Raw genomic sequence first — 24,029 nt, 5'->3', positions numbered from 1 at the left:
AGCTCATGGTCTGTGGAAGGAAGGTCACACGGTCAGCACTGACAGAGTCTAGACCAGAACCCAGGACCGCTTCTCTTCAGAGTCTATAGCTTTCACACTGCAGACTCTTAAAATGGGCAAAGGTTGAGGGGCGCGTGGGTGGCTCAGTCGGTTAAGCGTCCAACGCTTGATCTCATGGTTTGCGTGTTCGAGCCCTGTGTTGGGCTTCACACTGATAGTGCAGAGCCTGCTTAGGATTCTCTCTCTCTCCCTCTCTCTCTCTCAAAGTAAATAAATAAACTTAAAAAAAATTAGCAAAGGTTGAAGGCCAGATGGAGACCCGGCATGCTACCTCAGAGGTAGTCTGAATGTCAGGTTCGGGGGTTATGTGTCAGGAGAATGGGCAGATTATGACTCTTTGGGTCCCCAGAGCCTTGGAGGACAAAACCTGCTGTTGGAATCAGGAGCTGTTCAGTTGGAGGTGAGGTGTTCAGTAGGGGGTTCCCAGGCCATCTTTTCCTTCTCGTGGACAGCTGTAACTGCCCCCTCATGCAGAGGAGTGCTTGAGCCCGTGTGCACATGTGTATGTACACACATACGAGGCATTGTGTTTTCTCCCTTGTAAGGGCTCCTCTCTCTGCCCCCTCCCACCCATAGCAATGTGTGCCTCTCTGTGGCTGAACTTTGCCTTGTATTAGGGCACTGACATGTAGGCACTCTTCACCCAGGCCCCAGAGAGTGTCCCTCTTTCATCTTGAAGCCCCTGTGGTTCCTAGCACAAGGGTGATGAAGCTGCCTGTTGGTGTGGGGTGATTTTTGGCAAGTAGCACAGGTGACCACCTAACACCCTCGTGCTACCATCTGACCCATTGTGTGGACGCATGTGAAGTGAAACTGGACAACTTTTAAAAATCACAATAAGAGGGGCACCTGGGTGGCTCAGTCGGTTGAGTGTCCCACCTCAGCTCAGGTCACGATCTCACGGTTCGTGAGTTCGAGCCCCAACAATGGGCTCGCTGCTGTCAAGCCTGTCGGTGCAGAGCCCCTGCTTTGGATCCTCTGTCCCCCTCTCTTTTCCCCTCCCCTGCTTGCGCTCTCCCAAAAATAAGTAAATTTTTTTTTTAATCACAATAAGAACATTCCTAGCACAGTCAGAAACTTCTGGGAGTTGTTTACAGACCTTTAGACAATGGTCTCCTTTCTGGACTTACCCCAAAGTGACAGACGTGGTTAAAGGTACAGAGTAAAATCTAAAATTATGCAAGCCCTCTTAGTTGTTTATAACCGATACACCCAGCATTTCTTGATGATCATTGGAAAATATTGAGGTTTGCAGTGCTTAAAATAATCAGTGCATCCCTCTAATGAGCCACCTGTCTAAGTCAGCATAGAACTCTGTCTTTTTTGATTGCGGAACTAGTATTTTTTCATCTTGCTAGAGAAAATGATCTAAAAACTCCTTGTTTTGGGTGACTTGAACTGTCAATTAAATTTTAAAAGCCAATTATTTTCAAGCAGTAGAGCCTTACAGATTCTAAAGTCGCACACTGGAAGCTAACCAAGCATCCAAAGTGTAAAGATTTCCTTTTGGGGGGAACACTCACGGATTCTTCCTGTTTCATTCCAATTCCAGTGCCCCAGTCCCACCCACAGACGAGGACACGAGGGAAAGCTCACTAATTGGTTGAACAGGTGTAAAGGATTTAGTGCATGAAGAAGCAAGACCCTGGCTTTTCATGGGGACAAGCACAGAGCATGCCTGTGTGGGGCAGTTTTGGCTACACTGAAGTTTCTGGAAGGGCTCCGGGCTTGAGGTTTGGCGAGTCTCGCTGGCTGAGTTCAAATCCCACACAGTTCAGTCACTAGCTAGTATGTAAACATGGCCAATTACTTAATGTTTCAAAGCCTTGGTTTTACTCTCTGTGAAATAGTATTATGGTAGCCATACTTACTAACTTTTTTATTTTTTTAGAGTTTATTTATTTTTGAGAGAAGAGGGGCGGGTGGGAGGAGAGAGAAGGAGACACAGAATCACAGTGCCCGGCTCACACCTGATGCTCATCTGATGTCAGTTATTAGCTCTTGGAGCTTTGTTACTTCAGTCTCAGGGGCTGCATTAATCCTCCTTTCCTGCCAAACAGTAATCTGAACCCATTTTGCCATTTTCAAAAGAAATGTTATTTTTAAGTTAAGAAAAATGAACCTAGAAATCCAATTTCTGATTTAGCTTTCATACCTTAACAGAGTAACCCGGATACCTTAAAAGAGTTTCATGAAAGGGGTGCCTGGGTGGCTCAAGTCAGTTAAGTGACCGACTCTTGATTTCAGCTCAGGTCATTATCTCACAGTTCATGAGTTCAAGCCCCACATCGGGCTCTGTGCTGATGGTACAGAGCCTGCTTGGGAATCTCTCTCTGCCCCTTCAGAGCTCTCTCTCTCTCTCTTACACACTCAAAATAAATAAATAAACTTTAAAAAAGAAAGAGTTTCATGAAACACAGATTTCTCATCTAGAAAATTCATCATCAGAATGCCAGCAAACCATTTCCTAGTCACAGATCATCTGACACAGTTTCATTGTGGTTCTCAAATGGTTAGAATTCGTTTAAAATGCATATATCTGAGGGGTGCCTGGGTGGCTCAGTTGGGTAAGCCTCTGACTCTTGATTTCCACTCAGGTCATGATCTCGTGGTTCATGAGTTCAAGGTCACCGACAGCACGGAGTCTGCTTGGGATTCTCTCTCTCCCTCTCTCTCTGCCCCTCGCCTGCTCACACACACAGACACACACACACACTCTCTCTCTCTCTCTTTCTCCCTCTCTGTCTCTCTCTCTCTCAAAATAAACTTAAAAAAGAAAGTTACGCGTATAAAAAAAGAAATTTATGAAAAAAATAAATCAAATGCATGTATTTGAGCCCCATCACTAGACAGGCTGATGGGGCCTGGGAATATGCACTTAACAAGTGCCAGGCCAACTCCGATGAGGCGGTTAGCAGACAACACTTTGAGATACACTACCCTAGGCCTTCAGGTGCCTCTCACCCCTATAGCACCTGTCTCCACAGGGCAAGTGCCCTTTGGTCTTCCTCATGATGGAGGAAGACCAACCACACCATCAAAGACAAGCTGCCTCATCTTTTAAAATCGCCTTCCCGGCCTGTATTGAGCACCTATATGTGGTAGGCACCACAGCGATCCTGGAGTTTACAAAGATGAATTTAGCATGGCATGCGCTGACATGGAGGTCACTGTCCAGCTGAGGACACCCTCAGAAAAGGGCTTCCACGTATAATAAAGGTGCTCACAAAAGATCGTGAGATCAGAGCTGGCCTGGACCACCCTGGCAACCTAAGGTCTGCTCACAGGTCCCAGTTTCTGGTCTGTGGGCTCACCTAGTTCGAGGACTGCTTGAGCATCAAGGGATGTTCCAAGAATGATTTATGCGGGGAATTATTGGTATATATGGCAGGAAAATTATTCATTGTGTGGGACTGCCCAACATATCAGAGGATATTTAGTGCCTGTACCCTACTTCTCTTTGAAGTAAAGATTTATATCTACTTTTGTTAATAGTTCCAGTAGTTGTTCATCGATATTGCTTATTTCATCTACAAATTATCCATTTTAAATGCCCATTTAAAATGCCTATTTTATAATGTGCCTATTCTTTAAAAAAATTTTTTTTATGTTTATATTTATTTCTGAAACAGAGACAGAGCATGAGTGGGGGAGGGGCAGAGAGAGAGGGAGACACAGAATCAGAAGCAGGCTCCAGTCTCTGAGCTGTCAGCACAGAGCCCAACGTGGGGCTCGAACTCACGAACCGCAAGATCATGACCTGAGCCGAAGTCGGTTGCTCAACTGACTGAGCCACCCAGGTGCCCCCTTTTTTTTTTTATTTTTAAAAATATAATGTGCCTATTCTATAACATACACATTAGTCCAGTGGTACACATATATTAAATCTATTATTTGTGTATATACAGATTACATACTAAAAATACTTCATAGATAAAGGTGTGTGAAAAAAAAATTAAAGACCACTGTGTATAATAATATATGTTCAGGACCTGGCACACAGGACACATTCAGTAAATGTTAATTTCCATTCTCTGTCCCCCTGGACTGTAATACTGAAGGGGGCTTTGCTGATGGAAGGAAAGGTCGGCGTGACTTCTGGAACAAGGTGCATCTAAAGCTACCAGCTGTGCTCCCTAAGGCCTGGCCCCATCGCAGCTGCTTGTGCTGAACCAGGACAAGGCCAGCTGGTTGCCTATTAGTGCCCCTCTTCTGTCACCACTGTATAGATGTCCCAGCTCTGGCATTGAACCAGACTGAATACAGATTCAGATCTGTATTTCTTGGCCCCAGCAACCACACCCAATCTTTTGGTTGGTCATACACAAAAACTACACTTTTTTTTTTTTTTTCAAATTTTGGAGTCCACTCTTCAAACTAGCTCTGGACCATTCATTTATTGGTAAATCTGAATTTGGGGTGCAATTGCTCTTCCCGTTAATAAGGGCAGACTGCAGTAGCTCACACTTGCCGAGTGGGGAGTATGCTTAGCTGGAGCTAGCACTAAGCTAACTAGAGCTAAGCACTCTTCCAGAATGATTTAATTTTCACAGTCATCCCATGATTAGGCTTTGCTACTAACTCCATTTTATGCGTTAGCAAGTTGAGACTCAGAGAGGTTCAGTAATTTTACTAAAGGAAAGTACACTGAAAGTGGAAATGAGGGTCTCAGTGTCTCAATGGCCTGAGAGTCATTTTCTCTGTTTCCAAAGCCCATTTTGTTAGGACTGGAGGAGACGTTAGCATCCTACATCTTCAAATAGAAATGGCCTACATACATTGTGGTATCCTGCATCAGATTCTGAAGAGGATATATATATATATATATATATCTCCACACATCGCTGCCGAAGCGAGCACCGTGTTAACTTGGTTTTGACAACCGCACTGTGTTATGCAAGATGCTGACATTATGGGAAGCTGGGTAGGTAAAGGCTGTATGTTAACTTTCAGCAGTATCTCTGCAACATTTTTATAAATCTAAAATTACCCCCAAACTGAAAGTGTATTTAAAAACGGAAACACCAAGCTCCTGTGTGTATGTTTCTGGACATGCATGCTTGCACATGTGCACAGGGATGGTTGTGCGCATGCTAGGCTTTTGAAACCCACCCTGCACGCTGCTGCGCACCATCCTCTCCCTGCATGCCAGGAGATTCAAGCGGTAGGGCTTCCCCACCCGCCCGGGAGTTACAAGGGCGCCAGCTGGAGGGAAGCCTGCAAAACTCACACATGATATGCCCTGTTGCTGCCCTGTCACACCTCACCTTGCTGCAGAAATCCTACATCATGGGTGGCAGTCTTGTCCCCCAGTATAATTGTCAGGAAGGGGTGTGACTGTGCTGGTAGGATATTGTGAAGTCAGTCATAAAGATGGAGGCTAGGGGATCAGAATGACCAATTTATATCTTTTTAAAAAAATGTTTATTTATTTAGAGAGAGAGAGAGAGAGAGCAGGGGCAGAGAGAAAGGGAGAGAATCCCAAGATGAGGGGCTTGATCTCATGAACCATGAGATCATGACCTGAGCCAAAATAAAGAGAGATGCTTCACCGACTGAGCCACCCAGGGACGCCCGACCAATTTATATCTTAAATGCTCTTCTCAGGTAGGACCGTTTGCAGTGGCCTTCTTTTGACAAGTGCATTTGAGGATTCCTCTGTTTTATCTTTTCATCCAACTCCCGACAGGAAGCGAAGGGCCCCTGGCAGTTCTGATCTAAAAGGCAAACCAACTGAGCTGCTGGCCACAGACTTTTGCTTTGTTTCTTAGCATGTGTTGTGTTGATGCTCCGAGAATATTTTGATTGTCGTTCAGCTAATGGCTGTCTCCCGGGCAGCAGTGTAGGGCTGGAATGAAGACAGTTTGCAATTTAGGCGAGAGCAATCGCTTCCCCAGATGGCTGTGAGGCAGCCATAAAAAGTGCTTGATTTGCTAAAAATTGCTCGATTGACCAGATTCAGGGATTTTCAGGGTTTCTGGGTTAGACTGTGTTCATTTGGTACTGCTGCTCAGTGCAATTGCTAGAGGCCCCCCCATGAGCCGAGGAAATGGGTATTCAGGCTTTCCTGGGTGACTCTTACCATGCAGCCCCGGGGGGAGGAAGAAACCCCACTCCTCTGAACGCTTTCCATGAGGCAGAAATACTGTGTGCTGAGAGCCCAGTAGGCTCAGCGTCCTTGCTGGAAATGGAGCTTGCCGGGTGTTTGTGCGCTCACTTGCTTGCTCATTTATTCATCACCTGCCGTGTGCCACACACCATTCTAGGCATTGAGAATATAGTGCAGGACAATCAGAAGGACCAGCCCGGCTTGGGTGGATCAGGATGGTGACTTTGGAGTTGAGATCTGAAAAATGAGGAGGTCCTTGATTGGACAGTGGGACCACTGCCCGCTCCCCCCAACCCAGCTCTCTGAGGTCCTGCACAGAAATTGGCAGGCTAGGGCAGCAGAGGAAGTCTTCAGGGTGGGAGGACCATGTCCCCAGGCTCAGGCAGCGGCCCAGAAAATCAAGGCACCCAGATTGAGGCCTGCAGGAATAGGGACCTGCCTCTAGAGGCAGCAAAGGGGCAGATTGGTGTCAAGGCTACTACACAGATCATTCTAAAAAGCCCCCGCCTCCTACCCCTGGGGGTGGACAGCCACCTTGTCCAGAGTTCAGAATCATATGGCAAGTCTTTGGCCATTGTGGTTCTTTCTTGCCCGAATCGCACACTCCCCCCCACCCCGCCCCAACCAGTCCTGGCCAAGCTTTGTGGTGTAGGATGCTGGGGTTAGAAGGGAGGAGGCCAGGCTCCTGGGTGGCTCAGTCACTGAAGCATCTAACTCTTGATTTTGGCCCAGGTCATCATCTCATGATTCAGGAGATTGAGCCCCACCCACATCAGGCTCCACTCTGGCAGCACAGAGCCTGCTTGGGATTCTCTCTCTTCTTCTCTCTCTGCCCTCCCCCACTCTCTCTCATTCAATCGATCAGTCAACATTAAAAGAAGGAGGAGGAGGAGGAGGAGGAGGAGGAGGAGGAGGAGGAGAAGTCCCAACTACCCATATTTTTCCGAAGCCTTGGCTTTGGGGAAAACACAGGGAGGGCTCCAAACAGACAGACGTCAGAATGGTGCCATCCTTCCTCCCTCCCTCTATGCCCTGGGCACTCTGCCCATTGAGCCTCAGTTCCCTCCTCTGCAGAATAGGGACAATGCAGTCTTCTTGGTATCGTGAGGTTTAAAATAACATCTGATAGTTGCAGGTGCATGGAGCACTCTGTGCGAATCCCCTCCCTTCATCCTCCCTGGCTCCCTCCTTTCCTCTGGAAGTAAGGAGTACACCAATTCAAGACTCGTGAGACGTGATGCTTTTCCTTTGCCTATGACTGATCAACGTGTGCCCAGCCAGCAGCACCGCCGCTTTCAACACATACCCACAGCTTATTGCCCAGGCTGCAGTCTCCTAGTGCTTGTGTCAGTAGCAGAGCTCAGGGGTGGTAGTCAGTTCCTGACGTGGTGTGGCCGAGGTCTGCAAACTACAGCCTTTGGGCCAAATGGAGCACACCCATGTCCATTTGTTTATGTATTGTCTGTAGCTGCTTTTGTGCTACAAAGGCAGAGCTGAGGAGTTGTGGCAGAGACTGGAAAGCCAAAGGTATTTACTATGTGGCTTTTTACAGAGCAAGTTGGCCAACCCTTGCATTATATGATAGAGGTTATAGGACAGGACACAGCATGGACTCCTTATAAAGAGAGGGTGAGTGATATAGGAGAGAGAGAGCAAGAGAGAGAGATCGCTCAGATTTCACAAAGTCTTTTACTTCCTGAAAATGCAATGCTCAATATCTGGGTGGTAATTATGGCACTATCAGCCCCAAGCTTGAAGGCAGGAATCTTCTAAAGATCAAATGCACGGCCTGGAGCCCCAAGATCCCAGTGTGGGGTTGCTTAATAACTTTGGGAGGCAGACATCTCAAAATGAGCCTAAACGTAAGGCATCTAGCTGGGGATTTGCAGAGAGATACATTCTCTGTCAAGAAATTACTATGTGATGTCACTTAATCTTGTTTGTTTCTTGGATAGCCCCTCCCTTTTTTTTTTTTTTTTTTGTAAGTTAGTTGGCTTTCACATGTCAAAAAAGCATATAATAGTAGGGGCGCCATTTACCAAGTTTGTGATTTCCCATTCTTGTACTATTGTTATTCCTTTTATTTTTTTAATTTTTTTTTAACGTTTATTTATTTTTGAGACAGGGAGAGACAGAGCATGAACAGGGGAGGGTCAGAGAGAGGCAGACACAGAATCTGAAGCAGGCTTCAGGCTCTGAGCTGTCCGCATAGAGCCCGACGCGGAGCTAGAACTCCCGGACCGCGAGATCATGGCCTGAGCCGAAGTCGGCCGCTTAACCAACTGAGCCACCCAGGTGCCCCATTATTCTTTTAATTAGTTAGACCTTTATCAAATATCAGCCTGGGTTCTTCAGTCTTCCCCCTGATCAGGAATGTGCCTGAACTAAATGCTAAAATCATGGAAAGTGCTAGAACAAAGGAGAAGTGCTCATTATGTATAGGGTACCCCCAGGGAGGCTGAGCCAGCTCAGAGAGACCCATGGATCTCATGGGCCCTCAAATAGTATGGATTCCCTCTCCTGGTCTCAGGTTGTCATCAGCCCCTCAAGGAGACCAAATAGAGAATCCCATGAGGCTTTGGCGGTACACATGGGATCCACTGCTTGCTACTCAAAGCTGCGGAGGACCTACCCAGGTCACCTTTATTGCCTTTTCTCAGCACTCACCAGATGTTATTGGTGGAGGCTGCATAGAAGGAATCCATTCTCAGGGATGATCTTTTTCCTAACTCTGGTCTTCCTCAACTTTGAAATTTAGTGTAGCATTGAGGCATTTAAATAAATTTTCAAAGCATAAAACTTGTTTACTTTTGATCAAAGCCAGATTCAATTTGACCTGCGTTTGAGGTGTTTTCTGTGGCTCTATATTCAACCCCTTGACCTCATCTGACTTGGTTTATCATCCACGTTCTGGGGTAGGAAATAGTAATTGAAACCAATTCGAGAAGTCTCACATGAGGGGAAGAGAACTCAGACAGCAGCTGGTAAGGATGATAAATACTACAAAGAAGCAGTTTTGACTCTTGAGAGACACAGGCTCAGTACAAGCTCTGCAGCCCTTATGTCAAAACCCCCATCGACCTGTGGCTGAAACCCAGATTTTGACGAGCAAAAAACGTAAGGACTTAACTGCAAAAATAGGTGAGAGGCTGACCTAGTGCTGAGTCCTCTAACAAAATTTAACCAAACAGCTTATTTGGAACCAATGAAGAGAAAGCTCAAACCAGCTTGAGCAGAAGGAACTGCTTATCAGCCCGAACCATGGGATTGCCACATGCTCAGCAGTGACTTTTTCCACCTCAGCTAACATTAAAACTACCTTCACTGCCTCCAGTGTCAGGACCAATAAGACAAAACTCACGGGAGGTGGGGCCTGGGCTTGGTACTTTTTAATGTTCTTCAGGTAATCTTAATGGTCATCTAGGGTTGCACACTGTGGGCAGAATTAAGGGCAAGATGTGGAGGCATCCATCTGGCTTATGCATGTTCAGAACTGGATGAGACTGGAAGCCAGATGTTAGAATGAGGTCAGGGCACTACTTACATGGTATTAATAGCCAGAAATCTTGAGTCTTGCCCCAAACTATGTCCATAACTCTGGAGGGTTCCCCAGGGAGAGATACGCCTAGGGGATAATGGCAAAGGAGAGCAAAGTACCATTTTATTCTGTGGCAGACTTAGTATAGATCCCCACCCACCTGCCTGTCCTCTGTGCCTCTCCCATGGCCAATCTGGTTAAAGCCAGTGTGGCCAGAGTGGGAAGTGAGGAGAAAGAGAGACAAGATGAGGTGCAGGAGAGCAGGAGAGAGGCAGGCAACACATCATGGATGGGCTTGCTTTGATTTTATTCCAAGTGAAAAGGGAAGTGAGTCATTGGATGGTTTATAAGATGCCATCTTATTTAATCATTTGCTGTTTGATTCTTTTGGTGTTGCATATAGCTCTAGGTTGAAGATACTTTACAAAAATCTTTGAGCATATCAAAGATAATTTTCTCTGCATAAATTCTTTATGATAAAGTCAATTGATACTTTTGAAATGGCCTTCCAGAAAGACCATTCTTATTTATAATTCTGACAGAGATTAAAGAGAGGGTCTTTTTCCTCACACCCTCTCCAACACAGAACATGTATATTTTAAAATATATTGTGGGTGTGTAGGAAGAAGGAGAGTACATTTCATAGTGGAAAATGGTATCTCAGTGCCTAATTTGCATTTCTCTGGTTACCAATAATGTTGAACGTTTCTCCTATATTTTGTTCTTTTTCCTGTATTTCAGTGTTCATTATCTTTATTTACAAATCATATAGTTTTGATTTGTATAGACTTTTATTTACTAAAGGTCTTAGCCCTTTGATGTATATATTGCAAATATTTTGTCCCAGATTGGCACTTGCCTTTGAGTTGTACGTTAGTTGGTACTATAAAAACCACGTTTTTAAGTTTTATGTAATTAAGTTACATAATGAGTTTTCATACTTTGTGGTTTCTTTCTATGCTTTATGTTTTTTAAAGTCCTTTCCCCTCCTAAAATCAGATAATCACTGTATTTTCTCATGTTTTCATTTTTTACATTGCCTGAGTCCATCTAGAAATTACTTTGGTGGATGGCAAATTTTGTACTTTTGAATCTTGGAGGACAGCAACCACAGTGGAAGAAATAATCCCTCTTCCATGATAGACAAGTGATCACAGCTTAGCCACAGGATAATTCTGACATTAGCAGTGCAAGGAAAGGTGTACAAATCTGATTCCTCCTAGAAAACCAATGGAGTCATGATAGACTTCTGTTTGTAAAGTAGAAAATCATCACTTTTTTAAACCTGAAAAATGTCTTTTTAAACCTGAAAACACAGAATAATAATCTGTGCTAAAGATAGATCACACAACTGTGTTTTAAGAACAGTTTGTGGTTTATTAACAAAGTGGTAGATATTTCCTTTCATTTAAACTCCCCCTAGATCACTAAGGATGAGGCTAATAAAGGAGAAAACTGTCAAAACCCTTATTAGTTGCCTGAGTCTTATTTTCAACTCAGATTTATATCATTTACAACATAGAGAAAATTTTGGGGAAGGCAGGCTGGTCCTATTAAAGTGTTAAATGCTCAAACCCTTTGACTTAGCAGTGCTACCCCTGCAAATTTACCCTATGGATATAGCCACAAAAATACATTTAAGATGTATGTAGAAAAGATTCACTACAGTTCTGTTTACAACAGCAAATAAAATGCTGGGAACCCCCTACATAATCTAGCAGCAGCTGGCCAGTAAAATAGAGTACATCTGAGCAGCAGTTATGAAGAATGACCCGATGTGCTGCTTTAGAAAAATCCCGAAGATACATCACTAAGAAAAAAGAAAGCTAAAAAGCAGACCGTGTATGTTATAATTCCTTTTATGTAAAGATTAAAAGATCTCTATGGGTAATAGGCTGGTATACGTGTGTGTGTGTGTGTGTGTGTGTGTGTGTGTGTGTGTGTGTGTTTCCCTAGTAGGATACATAGAAAACGTAAGGAATTAAATTGATGGGGTGCACTTCTCTGTGCATTGTTTGAATGTTTTCCCCATGTACATTTATTAGTTTGTTTTAGATTACATTTTTAAATGCTATATTTATCTGGGCTATATATAGTTCCTTCTTTGTACCTCCCTGATAGATACAGGAAGATATAGATCTGGGAAGATGGTCACCAGATATTGACATCTAAAGAAACAATAAAAGGGCGCCTGGGTGGCTCAGTCGGTTAAGCGTCTGATTCTTGATTTCAGCTCAGGTCATGATCTCACGGTTCGTGAGTTTGAGCCCCACATCGGGCTCTGCATTGATAGCGTGGAGCCTGCTTGGGATTCTCTCTCTCCTTCTCTCTCTGTATCTCCCCTGCTCGTGCTATCTCTCTCTCTCTCTCAAAATAAGTAGAAATTTAAAAAAAAGAAACAAACAAAAACGTGATTGGCAAGAGTCAGAAAACGTGCGCGCGTCTCTGTTTGGAATGGCGCTCCTTTCTTGGAGTCTGCATTCCTTTGTTGTCAGAATGTCCCACATCTTGGTCACATTCTATTTTTGTGCACACTATCTTGTCTTGTATTTCCAACAGCCACAGGTCTGTTCAGTTGCATCCCAGCCCCGCTGCTGTTCCAGGGGCTGCTGCTCTGAGACCTGCAAGCGGCCAGTGGGAAAACTGCTTCTTGTGAGGTCCGTTCAGTGTCCACTCTTGCTTCCTGACGAGGGACATTTCCTGCAGGCCTTGCACTTCTTCCCAAGATAGGACTGTCAATTTTGCGGATGCCTCTGCCCCTTCCCCTTCCTGACATCTAATCTTAGAAAGATGTATTCTAGAACCTAGAAGGCCCGGACTCAGAGAGCTTCTCCACTCATGAGCCCGATGTGGTAAATTGAGAACTTTCCCAGCTGCCACCTCATTTTGCAACTGTCCCTCTCCGATGAAAAGTTCGGATGGGAGAGACATAGACATATTTTGCATTTGCTCTCCTTATGAAATCATTCAATCCCCTGGAAATGTCTCCTGCAGGAATTAAAGTAAATGGATATTCTGGTTCACCAGAAATTGCTGAAGATTCTAATCCAGCCTCAGCCTACTTCTGTTTGGAATTGGGAAATGCTCACAGATTTTGTAAAAGCCTTCCGGTTTGGGGGTGGGGAGGTGGGGTGGAAAGATTTGGCATCAGGATGGTTTGCATTCTCAACATCTCCTTTGTTCTGGAAGTTTTGGGCACATGCACGTGTAAGTGGTGACAGCGTGTTCCATGTGTCTTGTGTGGAGCTCTCTCAGAGTTAAGCAAATGTTTGTCGCCAAAACACATCTCTGTTCACGATAAAGTGCTCAGGAGTCAGACTGTCTGGGGTTCAACCCCTGCTTGGCCACTTCCTGGACATGACCTTGGACATGTTTATTCACTTATGCTCAGTTTTGATGATTATCCATAAAATGGAGGATAGTAAAGGTACCTACTTGAAAGTGCTCTGAGGATGAAATGAAAAACTGGAGGGGTCCTTAGGATAGTGCCTGGTACATAGCAAGTAGTCCAAACGTAGTTACCATTATTATTCTTGCTGCTGTTGTCATTATTGTTTTTATCACCACCAACATCGTTATTCTTAGAGATGAATGTTGGTTCCATGAGTAGATTGCAAGTGCCTAGGCAAAAGCCCAAGCCAAAAACTTCATACCACATACAAAGGAAGCACCTTTATCTATGGAGCTCCTGCATCAAGAGATGGGCTTCGTTCCATTTTTTTTTATTGTACTTTACAAACACCTTAAGACAGTTATGTTTCCTTGATTCATTCTGGGTTTGAATTCCATTTGACACTTTGTAGGCGTGTGACCTCCTCTCTTTATCTCCCTGTACCTCTGTTTTCTCCTCTGTACAATGCAGATGATGATCGTACCTAATGCAGTGGGTGGTTATGAAGGTTAAAAGTGTTAACATGTATCAATCAGAACAGTGCCAGGCACATAGTAAGCACTGCTTAAATGCTTGGTAGTAAGACTTTATAGATGAGGAAGGACACGTGACCATCCGGAAGTGAAGCCATCGTTCTCCTTAGAGATGAGGGAAGCTTACAACAAAGCTGGTCCAACTTGCTCATTTCACATGTGGGAAATTGGAAGCCTAGGAACAATAGACTCCTCTAAGTCACCCAGGGTTAGGGGTCGAACCTGTACCTGAAGCTGAGTGTCTCGACTCCTAGTTCAGTGCTCACATGGCTTCACGGTGGAAATAACACCGTACTTTGAGAGTGAGGATATGGAAATTACATTCTGTGGATGAATTTAATTATGTTTTTTCTGGCATTTGGGACTTTCTCAGAGTTCTCTACTATTACATCTGTATAGAAAGTGCTCAATTCTTTTCTTCACAGTGGACTTATTGTATGAGCTTACTCATTAGAGCTGTGTCAGACCACCCTTCTTTTTGGTTTCCAGAAAGGACACTAAAGGGAGGCATACCTAGCAAAGAATTTGATGTTATTACCATTGAAGCAAAAATATAGCTATATGGTTAAATAATTATTTAAAGAGTAACACTGGGGGCAGACCTTAAAAATAGACTTAAGATAAAATCCATATGGGCTCTAAACTATCTACAAAAGACTTTAAACTAAAACTTTCCTGTGTTGTACATTGGTCTTGGCAGTAATAAGCTAGCTGTGTTAACTGTTCAGTGTAATTAATAACAGTTTTGCATCTAAACTCTATTTAATGTTTCTTAAGAGTTGAGGTGTTAAAGTATCCTTTCAAAAACCCATAGTGAAGTTTGAACTAATCAATGCTTCTTTCCTACTTAAAATTCTTTCTCTTTATAATTTCTGTAAAAAGCAGAAGGAAACAGGCAATTCCCTGTGTTACCAATAGATGGCAAGTTCAAGGCCAAATAATCAGTGGAATAAAAGATAATTACATAAATGGAAATGCTGGTCCAAATTAAGCAATGGGAATGAAATGGAGTTGTAGAATTCTCTGTTTGACGTGTTGATGTTGTGGGATGAATGGGTGCACGACTGAGCAAAATGGTGTGATTATAGGAAATGCAGTTTACTTGTCCTTTTGACCAAGACTTTGAGCTGACTCTGGATTCTGCTCCTTAGTTTTGTGGGATCAGAACATCGCAAAGCAACTTGGCTTTCACTCGTCTACCTAAATCCGAGTGCCATGTTATTCATTTTACAGCTGATGGACATTGCAGGGAGCTTAATAAATATTAGCCCTCCATTCACCTAACTACTTGGGAAGCCTGACTATATAATCAGAATCATGATTAGTGACCTTCAAGTCAGAGCCAGAAGAGACCGTTTTGATATCTGGTGGCATTGGGATCAGATACCTGATCTCTAGTAGGGATGTGTCCACTAAGCAAACTCAGCATTCAAGTTAGCTGGACAGGCAGTTGGACAAAGCTGAGCAGGTACCTCCTTGATCATTTTATATGTAATCACTGGGGTTCTCAGTTTTCAGACCGACCTGCTTCTCCTTCCTCAGATATATAAATAGCATTGGTTCTGCAGCAGCATTAAACAGGTAATTATAATTCAGCCACGACTGAGATGACAGTCTGATTCCTTAATAGAAAAAGCTCATAGGGCCCCCATTTGCAAGTTGATTTTCCATAATTTAATTCTCACAATTACTTTACTACTCGGTGTAACCCATATAAAAACTGGCACCCTGGTGATTCTGTTTCAGCAGGAAAGCACATTCAAAGAAGCACAGTCTGGAAGGAAAAGTCCAGTATCCTTACCAGAATCTTTGGGAGTGCATCCAAAAGGATCATTTTATAAGCCACAATAAAATATATCAGGATTCTCTCTTCCTGATCTTCTGATCTTAACATCTCAGCCCCCTTTCTTTTTAAATGGATGAACTTCAAGCTCTTTGAGTTCCTTTTTCTTCACTCCTTCTCTCCTTTTCTCAATCTTGTGATTTCCCCCCATCAGCCATATCCCCTGTTCCCTTTCCAAGTGCAAGCTACTTAAAACAGTCTTGGTCTGCAGTTCAGCACTCTGTCCTCTCTCTGATTCTGCACTGCAAAGCCTATGAACCAGCTGGGCCAAAGTCACTGAAAAGCCTATGTGGGCTCAGAGGAGGAGCGCACAGTTCCCTTTAGCTCATGATGGTAGACGTCAAAGCAACATTCTCTACCTAGCAATAGCTGGAGGAAAGATTGCCACATTTAAATTTTAATATATTTTCTTTTTTTCCCCTTTCCAGAATCTTTTTCTAAATTCTGGCATATCTTGAAGGCAATAGTGCTCTGTGTAAGTAGGTCTTCTGGTTCCGTCCTGCACATGCTCCCTGGGGCTCTAAGTATCAGCCCAAGTCAAAGTGGGCCTCAGCAAAGGAAAGAAAACTCTGTATCTGTTTCTTACTGCCTTTCCTGCCCAGCCTCTTCCCCTCTCTCACTGTTTCTCACAGACTCCTCTGGGACTCCTTCCCCAGCCATCAGCTTTCATCTCCCAATGCCTGGCTTGCAGTACAGGCAGAGGAGAGAAGAGGGAGTCTGCCTCTAGGTGCACAAGGGTGGACATAGGCTTCCTGATGACATCTCATGCTTTTTAGCCACACCTTTGAACAGAATGTGCTCCATTCCATGGGTGCTCCTTACTGTACTAAGAGTCTGCAGTTTCATAATGTTGCAATGCTTCCAGAAAATACTTGCCAAGAAAATATATAATTTACAGAAAGACAATGAAAGGGATTTGCGAGGCCTCCCAGATAGTAGAGGGATCTGGAAACCTTCCTAATGGTTTGAGATCACTTCATTCCAGATGTCTCTTGAGGCACATTCCCCCTGAATGGTTTGCTACTGGCAGCTCATTATGCTTTCCCTGGAATTTCCCCTTACTCTAGCTTTTCTCCCCAGAATGGGCTTTCCATGGTTCTTGCCCAGAGTTAGCTTTTTCAACTCCTTTTTTATATGCATGGCAATAATGGTCTATTCCATATGGGCTAATGTCTCCAACAGAAAGATGCTCCTGGTTCTGTTGATTGATTGCTAATGTGTTTTCAGTGGACATTGAAGGGAGCTTAATAAGTATTAGCTCTGCCATTACTGCCATTGAAGTCATGAGTGCAAATTCATAATGCATTTGAGTGAGGGATTTATACAAACCGAACATGATCAGAGGGGAGCAAGTATCTCATTCCATGCCTTCATCATGTGGTGCTCTAGGCTTTGGAGATGCCTCAGCCAAGACTTTTGTCCTCAAAGAGCACATAGTTTGGTAAAGAGCAAAGATGTGTAGAAGGTTAAATGTTTAAGTGCTAAAGCACTCAAGGACCCACGGCAAATAAAGGGAGCAGAGAAGGAGGGAGTGATGAATTCTACTTGGAGGGAGCAGAAAAGGCTTCTGTATTTGTCACTACTCTCTGAGTCGCGAGTGACAGAAGCACAACTCAAACTAGCTTAAGCAACATGGAGAAAATTAGTGCACATAATTTCGCAAGCCCAGAGGTGGTTCTCGCTTTGTGCAAACTAGACCTGGGACCCAAAGAGTGTCATTAGGATCCTTCTTTCTCTGTCTTTCAACTCTGCTTCTCTCTGCATGTTTGACCTTTCTCCAGCATGGATGCATTTCTTCCATGTGGCTTGGGAAAATTGCCACTCAGATGTACATCATCCAGCTTGACCTTAGTGGAAAAAGAGCTTTTCTCTCCCAGTATTCATGTGTCTCTCCCTAAAAGTATTTCTTATTGGTCTTACTTGGGTCATTTAGCAGCCCTTGGACCACTCGCTGTTGCAATGAGATAAGGTAGTATGATTAGCCATACCCACCAGCTCCGTTTACAGTGAGGGTGGGTGGCTTCTCCAAAGGAAAGACTAGGCAGATGGTCACTCTATCTTCATTGATATTTAAGCAGTACTGTCAAAGAGAAATATGTATATAGATAGATAGATAGATAGATAGATAGATATAGATATACATATACATATAGGTATAGGTATAGATATAGGTATAGATATAGATAGCCAAATGAAGCAGTGAGGGAAAACTTACTATTTGCACTGCAGGCAATGGGAGGCATTCTGGGATTTTTAAGCAAGGGATGGAGATAGACTTCGATTTGAGAGTATCACTCCGGAAGCAATGCAGAAGGGGACTTGCTCAGAGCCACGACTCAGGGTCAAGGAAGCTAGTGAGCACACCCCTGCAGCAATCCATGGAAATTTGGTGTTAACAGTTAAGTGCTATAGAATGCTAAATATACTAATGTAGAATATTCTACATGTGCAGGTGGGGAGATAAAGGAAGTAATAAGGTAGTAATAAAGGTTGTAGTAGGGAAGCAAAAAGATACGGAAAATGGTAAGCAGAATCAACAGGACTTGGTCGCTCAAAAAAGTGAAGTGTCTAGGATAGCTGCAGTTTCTGCCTTGAGTAACGTCATTTGCTGAGATGGAGAATACAGAAAGAACAGATGTGAGCCTAGGGGAGGAGGGATTGCCGAGATGATGCCGGTAAGCGCTAAGTTTGAGGGACTGGATATGAACAATTCGCAGTTGGATATGGGAATTTGGAGCTCCGAAGAGAGATCTAGGCTGAAATGGGCAAGTTATCAACACACAGGTTGTATCGTTGATGAGACTAAAGGGAATCATGTAGTCTAAATGTCTGGAATGAGAAGAGGGCCCAAGAGTTAGTGGTTTTGCTTTGATAAAGGAAGAAGTCTAGAAAGCAGCAGGCTAGCAGGCAAGGAGCACAGCTCAGACCTCAGCAGTCCAAGCAGGCAGCGAGTGCCTAGGACCCAATGGTGCCCTACCCGAACTTGCCAGACTTTGGCTCATAACTAATTCTATACAGAGGCTGGCTGCACATCTTACCTCTTTTGTTGGGTTAAGAGTGACTTTAGGACCTAACCCCATCACCGTGGAGGGGGATTCGACTAATCAAAGAATCCTGTTACAGCCATGGATGTACAAAGTGTCCTTGTGATGAGGCCAAGCCCGAGTCTTCAGCAGACAGAACACAGATATGAACATGCTGATGCTGGTGCCTGGTTGCATATATTAACAACGGTTTGCTTTTGAGCTTCAACCCAGTAAAGGGTTTCCTCAAGGAATATATGAATATGGCACAAATGGGAAAGTGTTGCTTTCCCACTGTTGCCAGTTCCCACACCAGCTTGCTTTGGTCCACATGGCTGAAAGCTAAGACACCGCCTTGCCTGCCCCCCAAGATCCTATTAGTTCTGAGTCTCATCAGTTTTGGTTCCTGTATTTGTCCTTTTCTTTTCATTCAGATTGGAGCAGCTTTAAGCTAGGGTGGGCTTAAGTTTACCCATCCCCACCCATACACCCCACTGCAGGGTGAATGTACCATCCTCCTAAGACATTTGGTGATTTTTTTTCATCCAGAGGTTAGCAAACTATGACTGCAGATTCAATCTGGCCTCCCACCTCTGTTTGTAAATGAAGGTTTATTAGAACACAGCCACGGTCATTTATTTATATATTGGCTTATGTCATTTTTGCACTGCAATGGTAGCTTTGAGTAGTTGCAACAGAGATTGTATGTTCCACAAAACCTAAAATATTTGCTGTCTGGACCTTTATAGAAAAAGTATCCCGACCCCTGTTAATCCATCCTATACACTGGTGCCAGATTAGTGTTCCTAAAATGCCTTTCACCATGTCACTTTCTTGCTTAGAACCCTATAATATTATATTGTCTGTGGAATGAAATCCAAACTTCTTGGCCTGACATTCAAGGCCCTCAATGGTCTAGTCCTAGCCAATCTTTTGAATCATTAATCTCTATTCCAAAGAACAAGCTCTACACTTCAATTAGATTTGCCTCTTCATTGTCCCTGGAATATGCAGTATATTTCTACCCTTATTCACACAATTCTCTTTGCCTGGAATGTGCTGCCCATTTGTATCTACCTAATTCCCCCCCCCCCATTCTAAATGAACTAACTGAAAACCTGCATCTTTCATGATCATATCTGTTCACAGGGACCACCGATGAGCCTACTGCTTGAACATGTAGAGGTTCACTGCCTGTACCCTCTGGTGATATTTTCTCTATTCAAGGCATAGTTCACTAATCCAATGGTGGGAAACTCTGGAGTGAGGATTTTCTATGTGAACAAAGGCACAGAGGTGGGAAAGCCTAGGTTTGCAAATGACCAGATGTGTAATTAGAACCCTGACTTAGTCCAGTCAAGTTTCTATAACAACATACCATAGACTGGGTGCCTTATATACATTAGGAATTTGTTTCTCATAGCTCTGGAGGCTGGGAAGTCCAAGATCAAGGCACTGGAAAATTCAGTGTCTGGTGGGGGCCTGCTTCCTGGTTCATAGACCATCATCTTTTCACTGTGTCCTCACATGGTACAAGGGGCAAAAGAGCTCTCGGGTTTTTCATGTAAGGGCACTAATCCCATTCGTGAGGGCTCCACTCTCATGACCTAGTTGCCTCCAAAAAGTCCCTACCTCCTAACACCATTACTTTGAAGATTAGGTTCCAACATATGAATTTTGGGGGAGGGCGCAAATGTCCAGTCTCTAATGAATACATAGCACTCAGTTCCCATTTATGGAAGTATTGTGTCATCAGCGTCTTGTGTCCATGATGCACTATCTCTTGGTGCTGGACTTAAATTTGGGCAACTATGTATCTTGATCGCCAGTGGGAATGAATGATAAAGCGCAGTAAACCTGCCCCAGAGGAATCCTAGGATATAGAGATAGTGACTGGTTCGGAAAGTCCTTGTTTTATCACGTGGTACCTCTGAGATACTGGATAAGTGTGCTCTTCTCATTAGGCCTCACTTTCCCCATCTACGGTCACATATTATACATACTTACACACACTCTGGAATGAAGCAGCATCAATAACACAGCACTGATTAGAGTTCTTGGTAAATGGTGAGTTCCTAAAATATCCTCAGGCCTCACTTTGGCAGGAGGGTTATGTCCCTGACTTGGATATCATGTCTCCCAGTGGCTTGAGATGATAAACTAACATTTCTTAAGAGTCTGTGCATTGCACAGAAGAATTTGGTTATAACACTAATTATTGCTATGTTGACTTGAATAGCTGTGGTGCAGGCACATCCCCAGAAACATAGCAACTACGGAAAATAAAGGCTTCCGTTAACACAGAGCCCAGCAGCCAGCCTTCCACATTATTGTCCTCTCCAGGAATTGGCTGTCGTATTGTAGAATGCCACTATGTCTGTCTAGCACGTTTCCCCCTGCATATGAGAGTAAAGGGAAATAAGCCAGTGCAGTAAATGTCTCAGCAAACCTTCCCAGTGTGCACTTTGGAAACAAAATGTGGAACAAGTAAGCTATCATTAAAGGCAGGCCTTTTTATTCTTAAATTAGTCACATTTATATGATGTTTATTGTCTGCATTTGAGAAGTAGGGAGAAGAAAAGTATTATGTGTGCATTCCAGTGGGAAGGTTATGCTCCGAATACAGGAGAATTACATCCCTTTAAAACCAGCCTCTAGGCATTACCTACATGTATACATGTGGCAACAATTATAATAATAAATAGCATTTATTGAGCATTTACTATGTGCCAGGCTATTGTTCCAAGTCCTTTACATGTATCGTCTCATTTCATCCCTGCCACAAGCATAAGGTTTAGGACAAATTATGATCTCCTCTGTATGTGAGAGAAGGCTCGGACCCAGGGAAGTAAATAAAAGAACTTGCCAGAGGTCACACAGGTAGCAGATGGCAGAGCTGGGAGTCCGATCCAGGCAGACCAACTTCAGATTTCATATTTACTGTAACCTCAGTGAGCCCCACCCACATGCAATGCTCCCCCCAAGACTAGTTTAAGCAAAGACTCCCCATCAATTTGCATTGTTTGTGATGTCCAATGGGATGATTTGTCCTAGGAAATTGGAAATTATGTTGGATTATTTGTGTATATGATTTCCATAGAAGGAAGCTAACCCTACAGTTCCCCACTGTTACATGCTATCATATTTGCAGTTTATAACATCCTCTGTCTTTTCGGTTGAGACATTTTTATTCTTTGTCTCCAAATTAACACTGCATAGAACATGACTCTGTGAGTGTGTGTGTATGTGTGAGTGTGTAGAAACCGCCTTTTCTTCTGGATTAAATTGCTGCAGCCTGGCTGACTGAGGAGACTCTCCCACTCGCCGAGCCCACAGCAGACATGTTAGGAGAAAGCTGCTGGAGGCGGAGGGCAGGTGACACCGTGCGTGTGCCCAGCATCTCTGGAAGTGTCTATACAGATGTGTGCTGCTGCTGCTGCTGCTGCTGCTGCTGCTGCTTCCGGCCTTAAAATTCCTGGAGCCAACACCCACCTACTCTTATAGCCTCTCTCTCTCTTTTATTTTCAAGGAAAAAAGAAAGAGGCAGACTGAAATAGAAGGCAAGCGACAAGAGCTTGACGAGCAGATACTTCTGCTGCAGCATTCCAAGGTAAGAGGCTGATCCCACGAACCTGTTCCATTATTAGACATGCAGATCACACTCCAGAGAGCCGGGCAGAGGCTGCCCTGGCGTGAAGGCTTTGCCGCTGACTGCACGAGCTTTTTTTCATTCAGTCAGGAAACCATCTCTTGGCTTTTCTTGTGAATTTCTCAAACCCAGGGCATTGTTACAGCATTCCAGTGTCTGTGAGCCTGATGAGATTATAGTGTGCATGTGGACGGGTTTGGGGGCTGGTGTGTGCATGTGAAATGCGCTGGTTATATATAGAAATTGGATGAGAATTTCCACATGGTGGGTGAGGCAGTGTTCCGGGGCTGCGTCTCAGTGCATTAGGTCCTCTGTGTGTGTGTGTGTGTGTGTGTGTGTGTGTGTGTGTATTCAGAGGTTCCCGAGGATACGTTGAACATCATGTTCTTGGACACATTAAACATATTAATATTTTCTTTCTTGATACGGAGAGAAGGGAGAGGAAAGCGCTGCGATCTGATAAAAGAGCAACACTGTGTGTTTCGGATGATTCATTCATTTTATTTCTACTTTAACAATTTTGGAAGTGTTCTCTTAGAATGGGCAGTGGGTCAAAAGATGGCATTGCAATGATTTGACTTGGTTGGGTCTCCATTGCACCGGAGAAGAGAGAGGCGGGGGTTATTTATTTATTTTTCTTTAAAATGTAATGCACTTAAGCATCATAATTGAGTACAGTGTACGAGAAAGCTCTGTCACTGACACAAGAACTCCACGGGCTGTGGAATGCTGCTTTCTGCAGGCTTGCAGAATATTGTGAACACATTCCAGGGGCCAGCTGGAAGTTTCTGCATGCCTTCTCCTGCTCTGGGCTTTTTTTAGGGAAGCCTTCTCCTGCTCACTCGAGTTGCCGTGACATTCATGTGCAGATATGCATTGCTCAGGGGGCTGGTTGGGAAGGTTGGGGCTGACTCTTCAGGGTGATGCCAGGTATAGCTAATTTTGATTCTTTTAAACACGATGGGTCCTTGTGGTTGTATTTTCCATTCTTCTCTAGATTAGGGTTGTGCTAAATGAATCCTCGAGATGAGAATTATCAGCAAGCTGATTTCAAATAGCAGCATGACCTAAATCTGTTTAGCATATTTATCAGTTTACTATCAACTTTAACCAGAGAGATGTGTTTAAAAGGAAGAAAAGCAGCATGATGCTGAGAATATTGCCCACTTCTCTTTACTCATTGTGTAAATCTGTTTATGGACCTTTCTTTGTAGAAGCTTACAATATATCCCACATGCTGTTCCTCTTTCCTTACACCATCCCTGAGGAAGCATTGAGGGCTGAAGTTAGTATTTTCTTCTTACAGAGAGGGGGACTTAAAAGCACTTAATAGAACCGAGTGGATTTTTCAAGGTCAGTCTGGACAGAGCTGGGACTCTGGCTCACAGTGCAGTCGACTCACTCTTTACAAGAGACCAAAATGTACCAGAAGCTCAGTGAATTCTTGGTTAAAGGTAGATTTTTCATGTCTTTGACCAGACAGCCCCTCTCCTCTTTAAGCTCAGTGTGGTTCTTTGCTTTTGCATTCCTTGAATCAAAAGTCAGGCAATAAATATATCAAATCAGGTGTTTTGGGTTTTTTTTTTTATCCCACTTCTTATCAGATACTTCTTACAAGATGTCAAGGACTCATTCATTGCTGATTTCCGCACAGTATCCATCCATCCATCCATCCATCCATCCATCCATCCATCCATCTTTTCATCCTTCCATCCTTCCATCTATCCAACAACAGAAATAACAGTAAAAAGGACTTAGTATTGCATGTGGAATCAGTGAGATTCCTTCAGAGACTTGGAAACAAGGGGATCAGATATTTCTTTACAGTCATGTTGGTAAAGTTCTCACATAGTTGATGAAATTGGCTATCTAAGGGAACACCC

At 43.8% G+C, this 24,029-nt stretch overlaps 1 protein-coding gene across 11 annotated transcripts in view; it reads left to right on the top strand.

Annotated features, from left to right (window-relative positions):
- PALM2AKAP2 (PALM2 and AKAP2 fusion) overlaps nt 1-24,029 on the top strand; it is a 504,955-nt gene that overhangs the window by 222,220 nt on the left and 258,706 nt on the right. For all 11 annotated transcript variants that reach the window (XM_053204813.1, XM_027034800.2, XM_027034804.2 and 8 more), the window contains one exon: nt 22,027-22,107. In XM_053204813.1, coding sequence (XP_053060788.1) covers nt 22,027-22,107 — 81 coding nt within the window. The remainder of the gene's footprint in view (nt 1-22,026; nt 22,108-24,029) is intronic.

This window comes from Acinonyx jubatus, chromosome D4, assembly GCF_027475565.1.
Source record: "Acinonyx jubatus isolate Ajub_Pintada_27869175 chromosome D4, VMU_Ajub_asm_v1.0, whole genome shotgun sequence".
Taxonomy (NCBI): domain Eukaryota; kingdom Metazoa; phylum Chordata; class Mammalia; order Carnivora; family Felidae; genus Acinonyx; species Acinonyx jubatus.
The sequence above is the reverse complement of the archived record's forward strand: the minus strand, read 5'-3'. Positions and strand labels throughout refer to the sequence as shown.